The sequence below is a fragment of the Arachis ipaensis genome, chromosome B7 (assembly GCF_059453495.1).
Source record: "Arachis ipaensis isolate K30076 ecotype BB chromosome B7, ASM5945349v1, whole genome shotgun sequence".
NCBI classification, from domain to species: Eukaryota; Viridiplantae; Streptophyta; class Magnoliopsida; order Fabales; family Fabaceae; genus Arachis; species Arachis ipaensis.
The window spans coordinates 34,196,898-34,205,512 of NC_142442.1; the positions used below are offsets into that span (position 1 = coordinate 34,196,898).

At 38.1% G+C, this 8,615-nt stretch overlaps 2 protein-coding genes across 2 annotated transcripts; one reads left to right on the top strand and one right to left on the bottom strand.

Annotated features, from left to right (window-relative positions):
• Positions 1-4,508: 4,508 nt before the first annotated feature.
• LOC148550800 (uncharacterized) lies at positions 4,509-5,540 on the bottom strand. Its single transcript, XM_088494625.1, has one exon. It carries the CDS (start codon positions 5,538-5,540, stop codon positions 4,509-4,511), a length of 1,032 nt encoding a protein of 343 aa, XP_088350751.1.
• Positions 5,541-7,190: 1,650 nt separating this feature from the next.
• On the top strand, positions 7,191-8,615 carry LOC107607127 (uncharacterized). Its single transcript, XM_016309109.3, has 3 exons — positions 7,191-7,378; positions 7,891-8,017; positions 8,516-8,615. The coding sequence occupies exons 1-3, from the start codon at positions 7,191-7,193 to the stop codon at positions 8,585-8,587; spliced, it is 387 nt and encodes a 128-aa protein (XP_016164595.1). The 3' UTR covers positions 8,588-8,615.

Sequence of the window (8,615 nt, forward strand, 5' to 3'; positions counted from 1 at the left end):
ATATTGGGGTGCATACGCGAGAATATGCACGCGATGCGGCCGAATGCCACTGGTAGATGGTGCCGCATACGCGGATGGTTGCCGCGTACGTAGGAATGGCAAAATGGAGTGGTGCGTACGCGAGAGTATGGCTGTGTACGCGAGAGGTGAAAACTCTAAACTCTATAGGACTTCGATAAAACTCCACTATTTACACCCTACAACTAACTCTCAAACTCTAGACACTCAAACTCATTATCAAACTCACTAAAAAAAAAAAGAAAACTCAAAATTCAAATGGAAAGATGCTCAAAAAGAAAAACAAGAAAGATTAGAAGGTATTACCATGGTGGGTTGTCTCCTACCTAGCACTTTTCTTCAAAGTCCTTAAGTTGGACTTTGCATGAATTTATGAACTTTTCCGAGGTGCATCCATGAGAAGATACACCTCTAGCTCCTTCTTTGATTTATATCCATGTTGAAGCTTTCTTGCAATACCTACCTGTGTAAGGTCTATATTGCACTGCTTGACTGCCCAATATGCCTTATGCCCTACCTCAACCAGAAGGTGACATGCTTTACCATAGACGATCCGAAAGGGACTCATTCCTATCGGGGTCTTGTATTCCATCCGGTAAGCCCATAAAGCATCACTCAACCGAGAACTCAAATCCTTTTGCTGTGGGTTCACCACTTTCTCTAAAATTCTTTTGATCTCCCAGTTGGATACTTCAGCTTGATCATTGGTCTGAGGGTGGTAGGCAGTAGCAACTTTGTACATCACACCATATCTTTTCAGCAATGCCTCCACTTTTCTGTTGCAAAAATGAGTTCCTTAGTCACTCACAATTTCTCGTCGTGACCCATACTGGTAAACAATATTGTTTCTTATGAAAGAAACAACCGTGTTAGCGTCGTCAATCTGTGTTGGAATCACTTTCACCCACTTTGACACATAGTCAACAGCTAAAAGAATGTAAAGAAACCCATTTAAACTAGGAAAGGGCCCCATAAAGTTAATACCCCATACATCAAAGATTTCATAGAAAAGCACGGGTTACTGAGGCATCTGATCCTTTCGAGAGGTATTTCCAGATTTTTGACATTGGTGACAAACAAGGCAATATTGGTTTACATCTCTAAACAACGTTGGCCACCAGAATCCACAATCTAATACTTTCTTAGTAGTTCTTTGATGGCCAAAATGACCTCCACGTATGAGTGAAAACTTAAGTATGGACTGAAATTCTGCTTTTGAAACACACCTGTAGATTACTTGGTCTGCCCCACGTCTCTATAAATGAGGGTCATCCCAAATATAATATATGAAATCACTCCTTAATTTATCTCTTTGGTGTTTGAAAAAATTGGGAGAAAAGATCAGGGCGACCAAGTAATTAGCCATGGGAGCAAATCAACGGGTGCTACTAGAGATTGCTTGCAAGCTATCTAACGGAAATGAATCGTCTATAGAAAATGGATCCTATTTAATGTGCTCAAGGCGGATCAAATAATCCGTAACCTAGTTTCGGGATCCATTCATATCCCTAATCTCAACGTCAAATTCTTGCAAGAGCAAGATCCAACAAATGAGTCTAGGATTTGATTCATTCTTTATTAGCAAATACTTAAGGGCCACATGATCCGAGTACACTACTATCTTAGAGCCTGGCAAGTATGGTCTAAACTTGTCCAATGCGAAAACAACTGCTAAGAGCTCTTTTTTGGTAATAGTGTAATTGGATTGCGCCGCCTCAAATGTTTTTAAAGCATAGGAAATATGATGCGTGAGCATCTTATACCCTTTTTCTTATCATTTTCTAGTTGTTTTTAGTTAAATTTTATTAAGTTTTACTATGTTTTAGTGTAAAATTTATCTTTGAATGCTACTTATGCAGAGACGAAGAAAGGATAGCAGATACTGTCAATCTTGACATCCTTGTATTCCAACGAGCATAACTTGAGCTACAGAGGTTCACTTGATGCGGCCTCAATAGTGTTAGAAAGATAACTTCCAGAGCTTTCCAACGATATATGATAGTCTATACTTATTTTCCTGCCAAATCTGGCACTAAAAGTCCAAATCTGGAATTTAACGCCTAAAGAGGAGCAAGCCCAGCGTTGAACGCCCAAAACTGGCATTCAACGCCAGCCAGGGAGCAAGGATCAGCACACTTTGCCCCCTATGGGTGTTCAACGCCCAGATTGGTGCTGAATGCCAGGCAGAACCGAAGCAATCACCAAAGTGGGCCCCAAAGTGGATTTTAGCACTCCTTAGCTTTTATCTTATCATTGTAACTTTTAAATTTAAATTAACATCTTTTAGGTTTAGCTTTTAGTATTTAAAGAGGAGATCACTTAGGTTTAAGAACAATCAGATCCAGGCAGATCTTCTTTACTTTATTTTTTCTATAAAGTATGAGTAACTAAACCTCCTGGTTAAGGTTAGGAGCTCTGCTTATTTCTATGGATTAATCTTATTACTCTTCTATTTTAATTAATGTTTGATTCAATTCTAATGTGTTGTTTTCATTCTTAATCCTAGGAATCTGGGGTGGAACAACAGTATGACCCCTTATTCTACATGAGCACTTGTGATTGTCGACAGAGCTATCTGGCTTGGGCTATAGCTTGAAAACACTCCTCCTAAACTGAGGGTTACTTACGGCAGAATGGGATACGTGACATTTAATCCTGTCAATTTTGGGTAATTAAGGTTTCTGTTGCGCTAAACTAGATTTCTGAACTTCACACTCTGATCTGAAAGAATTGACCTTGTCTGTGGTGTTTTAGTAAGATTTTGGAAGATTAACTCGCTAAGACATTAGGCTTTAATCACTTATAGTTTGCCATGGAATGAATTATTCATTGTTAAAATATTTAGTAAGAAGTGTTAATCCGGAAAGATAAATATCTCCGAGGCCTTAATTGTTTTTCTCATTATTGTTTCTATACCAATTCTTTACTGCTTTCCTTACTATCTTGTTTTATGTGTTCTCAACAATAACCCTCTTTTCTGTTTGCCTGACTAAGTCCTGCAAGACAACTATTGGTTGCTCAATTCAACAATTTCGTGGAATCGATCCTCACTCACTTTAGGTATTACTTGGACGACCTGGTGCATTTGTCGGTGAAGTTGTGTGAGTTCATATTTTGCGCACCACAATGGTACAGGGAAGCTTACCCTCGCACTTTGAAAGTGCAGCACCCACAGCATGATTGGAGACTTCACACATGATTTCAAATAGTTGGGTCCAATTAGGGCCTCTCACAATTAGTGCTGTGGTGATTCAGCTTCTCAAATGCCTCTTTGCAAGCATCTCCAAATTCAAAATCAACATCCTTTTGAAACAGGTTGGACAGAGGCAAGGCTATTTTACTAAAGTCTTTGATAAAACATCTGTAGAAGCCTGCATGTCCCAAAAAAGAATGGACCTCCCTCACAGAAGAGGGGTAAGGCAAACTAGAAATAACATCAACCTTGGCTGGGTCAATAGAAATTTCACTAGTAGAAACAACATGTCCAAACACCATACCTTGACTAACCATAAAATGACATTTCTCAAAATTTATTACAAGATGAGCATTGACACATTTTTCTGAGACCTTAGCCAAGTTATTCAAACAACTATCAAAAGAATCACTATATACGCTGAAATCATCCATAAAGATTTCCAAACAATTTTCCATAAGATTGGCAAAGATCTTGTCATGCACCTTTGGAACGTAGATAGTGCATTGCACAAGCCAAATGGCATCCCTTTATAAGCAAAGGTTCCAAAGGGGCAAGTGAAAGTAGTATTTTCCTGATCCTTAGGGGCAATATGTATTTGGAAGTAACCAGTACAGCCATCAAGGAAGCAATAGTGGGTTTTACCAGACAACCTGTCTAACATCTGGTCAATGAATGGGAGAAGGTAGTGGTCCTTCCTAGTTGTGGCGTTTAGTCTTCTATAATCAATGCAAACTCGCCAAGAGTTTTGAACCCTTGTTGTGACAACTTCACCATCTTCCTTCGTCTCTATTGTGGTCCCAGATTTCTTAGGAACTATCTGAACTGGACTAACCCACTTGCTGTCAGAGATTGAGTAGATGATATCCGCATCTAGAAGTCTAGTAACCTCTTTTTTCACCGCATCAAGAATCGTCGGATTAAGCCTTCTTTATGGTTGCCTCACTGGCCGAGCTCCGTCTTCAAGAAAGATGATATGCGTAGAAGTCCGTGGGCTAATCTCCAGAATATCCGCTAAGCTCCAACCAATGGAACTCCGATGTTTTCTTGAAACTTCAAAGAGCTTCTTCTCCTCTTGTGTAGAAAGCTCACTCACAATGATGAATGGAAACTTGTTGTTTTCCTCAAGGAAAGCATATTTAAGATGAGGTGGCAAAGGCTTCAACTCATCACTCAACTCATATTGTGGTTCTTTGTCTTCATAATTATGGGAGGATGGTGAGTCATTCTTAATAATCTCCTCATGCTTCCCCATACTTTGAATCTTATCAACACCCATTTTTCCATGAGTCTCCTCTTACACTTTCGCTACTACTTCATCGATGATATCGCACCGAAGGTTGGAGTGCTCCTGCAGTGGATGCCTCATCACTCCATCCAAATTGAACTTAATGGTCTTGTCACCCACCTTGAATGAATAAGTGCCAGTGAAGGCATCTAGTTTGAATTCGGAGGTCTTAAAAAAGGGTCTACCAAGTAAAATGGATGAAGGCTTTCCATAATCCGTTGGAGGTATCTCAAGAATGTAGAAATCAACAGGGAATACCAGATCTTTAATATGCACAAGCACATCTTTTGCTATCCCAGCCACGATAATAACACTCTTGTTAGCCAAAACAAACCTTGCAGGCAACCTCTTCAATGGAGACAACTTCAACCGTGCAAACACTAAGAGGGACATAATACTTACACACGCACCTAAATCACCCATACAGTCATAGAATGCAACACCAACAATCCAGCAAGAAACCAAACACAGTCCCGAATCACTATACTTCTTCGGGATAGAATTGATCAAAGAAGATATAGAACTATCCAAAGAAAGAGTCTCAAGATTACCTATCATTTCTTTGTGTGTACACAAGTCTTTCAAGAACTTAGCATACTTAGGAACTTGTTGAATGGCATCAAAAAGGAGAATTATTACCTCCACCTTTTTGAAGATTTGCACCATGTTAAGATCAAACTCCGGAGCCTTTTTGGCCTTCTTGACCATAGTAGGGAAAGGGATGAAAATGGACTCGTTCATCAAAATCTTCCGCTTGGGCTCTTTAGGCTTCAGATCTTTCTCTTCTTGCCTTGGCACTTCCTCCTCATTTATGTCTTCTACCTCCATAATTACTTCCTCTGTGTGAACATCCTCCATGGTCTTAAGAGAAACTTCCTCTAACATGATACCAGACCTTAAGGTGATAGCATTGAGGCCATCCTTTAGGTTAGGGAGAGGTTGAGAGGGAAGGCTATTGGAACTAGATGGTTGGGAGGTGTTTGTGTTGTTGTTGGAAGGGGGTAAAGACATTCTAGATAGAACATCGGCTATGAAAGCCATTTGGTCACAGAGGATTCTATTGTTTTCTCTTGTTTTTCTACCATAGAACGAAGTTCCTTTTTTCTTGGAGGAAGGGACAAAGAGTATCTTCAATAGAGGGTTTGACTTGAAGAAGAAGAAGATTGGTTGGTGGGAGCTGGTTGGTATTTTTGGTTGTGAGATTGGTTTTGGTGTTGGAATGTTAGATTGTGGTAGGCTTGGTTGTTTTGATAAGAATGGTTGTTGAAAGGTAGTTGATAAGAAGATTAGTAGCCTTGTTAGTATTGAGAGGGGAAATTGGATGGCCCTTGGTTCCACCTTTGATTATAGTTATCTCGCCACCCTTGATTGTAGTTATTCCCATAAGAATAAGAACCTTGATTTTTAGGGTGGTAGGTGAAACGGTTGTTGTTAGTATTGACCATCGCAAGAGTGTAGTCTCCTTGAATTTGAGAGCATTGATCGGTTGGTGCAGAATTTACCATTCACAACTTACCGGCAAGTGCACCAAGTCGTACCAAGTAATAACTCACGGTGAGTGAGTATTGATCCCACGAGAATTAACGGACTAATCAAGCAATGATTGATTAGCTATTCTAGTTAGACAAATTGAAATGAAAATTTTGATTGTCAAATAGCATAAAAGTAATAAATTAAGAAAGCAGACAATGAACGGTGGAGAAAACGGTCTGAGAAAGAGTTAAGGCTTTGGAGATGTTTAAATATCCGGATTAATATTCAATGTCAACTAGCTTGATCATGCAATGATTTCGTTTATGGTAAACCCCAAGTGATTAAATTCATATTTCTAGGCAATCAAATCCTTTCTAATCCAACCGACCGTCAATTCCTTGATCACTCATTTGTATCAGACGGTTAAGTTCAATTTCTGATTTACAAGCCACATAAACCATAAGAACCCAAAATTAATGTAGTTATATGTCACGTACTATACTAACCCAGACAATTAAGGAGTTATAAGAAATTGGTTTCAAGCTATATTCTAATGATATAACTTTTCCAAGGCTCAAATGGAACTCAAGTTAGATTAGAGTTATTATCCAGTAATCACCAATCCTTAGGATGAAGAACGAAACCAATTCTTAAACAGTAAACAATGCATTAATCAAGAGTAGGAGAACATATAATTATTAATCCATCAACATAAATAGAGCTCCTAATCTTAACAATGGAGGTTTAGTTGCTCATAGTGTGGAAAACTCTAGCAGAGAAAAAAAAGTCTAAAAGTGCAGAATGAAAATTAGGAAAAGAGAAGTCCCTATGTGGGCGGATCTCAATCCTACTTATAGTCCTCATTAAAATTGATTTAAAACTTAAATAAAAACCTAAAAAATCTTTTCTAATAGTTATTTGATTTATAAAAACCAAATCTCCAAAAGCCTTGTTGTTTTGTTGCACTTATGGTCCCCGCTTTTCCACGCTATTGGCGCTAAACGCCTGGCATTTAGTGCCACTCATCCAGCAAACCTTGTACGCTAAATGCCGATGAGAGAACGTTTAGTGCCAGCTATCCAAAAACCAGGCACGAATTACAAAGTTTTTGGCACTAAATGCTGAGTCGTGGCATTTAGTGCCACTAGTCCAGCTATCCCTACTGAATATTTGTGATACAGAAAATTCTCAGTGTGGTGTTGAGTTGTTTGGATATCAATGAGTACAATTCACACAGCAAAAGCAAACAAAGAAAAGGAGAAGCAAAGTGTGACAGCTAAGAATTCAGGTTCTTTTAGTTCCTTCAAGAGATGGGGCAGGAAAAGCCCCTTTCTGAGATATGGCCTTCCAATGATATCTCTTACTATTCTTGGTGCTCTTGGCCTTGGTCATCTCTTGCAAGGCAGGTATGTTGATCTCTCTAAAATTCAAATCTTTTTAGTTGTGAATTGTGAAAATCTATATTCTTCTGTTATGTGAAGATGTGAAGGTGTTGGGTCTATAAAACCAAAGCTATATATGGTTACACAATGGGAAACATGTGAATATTGCATTATCAATTAGGCTCATGTTGGAAGGCACAAAAAACTCATGCTTATTCTGATTTTTGAAGCTCTCATTCTGAATCTATTATCTCACTTATTGAAGACTTTCAATGTTTAAAGATTTGTGTTATTTTATAATATTGGATCAACATTATTCAATAGAATCCAATGCATGGAGAATACTGTTCACATTCTTAATTTCTTAACCATGTTTTCAAGATTGGTGTGCATATACAAAAACATATTTTGGTGGTCTTCTAGTGATGTCACTTGTTCCTAAATACAACTAAGAAAACAAGATAATGCCCTAGATTTTAGTTAGTTATGTTATCTACTTAGATGTTCCTTCTTTATTTGTTCTCTTATGCTCGCAGCAAGGATATTGCAAAGGTGAAGGATGATCAGGAATGGGAAATAACTGAAGCAAGAAAAGCATTGTCTAGACTTGGACCAGTAGATGCATACAATCCAAAAACCATCTCATTGGAGGATGAGCTCAAGGTGTGTTTTCCCCCCTAAATACATGAAAAATTGATATATCTCAACACATTGTATCTACTTGCATGAATTTCATCAATAAACCAAGAAAGTCAAAGTAGTATTATTTTTGAAAAGGAGTAGTTATTCTTAGCTAGGACATGCTTATAATAAGCACTGTATTTAATATTAAACTTAAACATGTGTTGAATAATATGGGGCTGGCGTGAAGAATTCACCAATATAGATAACGCTTTGGTGTACATTTTGACTATTGAATATAGTACTTTGAGAGATAATCTAGTTTCAGGACCTAAGAAAATTTCTTCCCTTCCATTAGAAATTTCAGGGTAAACATTTTTATTATAGACATGATACATAATAAGGTGCAATAGTATTGTCTGATCTATGTAGCTGACCTCACTTAGTGGGATATAGTGTTGTTGTTGTTGTTGTCTTCATTAGAAATTTCAGGTAATAATGACTATCCAAAAGTTCACTTTTATTTATTTTGTTGTGTAGGCCTTGCAACAAAAGGTGAACATTGACGATTATGAGTACAAGAAAATTCCTAAACCAAATGAGGGCAAGTGAGATTAGATTATAGCTGTGAACTTCAAAC

Excerpts from the sequence above, each read along its gene's own strand:
- LOC107607127 (XM_016309109.3), top strand. The coding sequence starts at position 7,191 with ATGAGTACAATTCACACAGCAAAAGCAAACAAAGAAAAGGAGAAGCAA. Across the intron at positions 7,379-7,890 it reads GGTCATCTCTTGCAAGGCAG|CAAGGATATTGCAAAGGTGA; the intron begins GTATGTTGATCT and ends TTATGCTCGCAG. Across the intron at positions 8,018-8,515 it reads CATTGGAGGATGAGCTCAAG|GCCTTGCAACAAAAGGTGAA; the intron begins GTGTGTTTTCCC and ends TTTGTTGTGTAG.
- LOC148550800 (XM_088494625.1), bottom strand. The coding sequence starts at position 5,540 with ATGGCTTTCATAGCCGATGTTCTATCTAGAATGTCTTTACCCCCTTCC.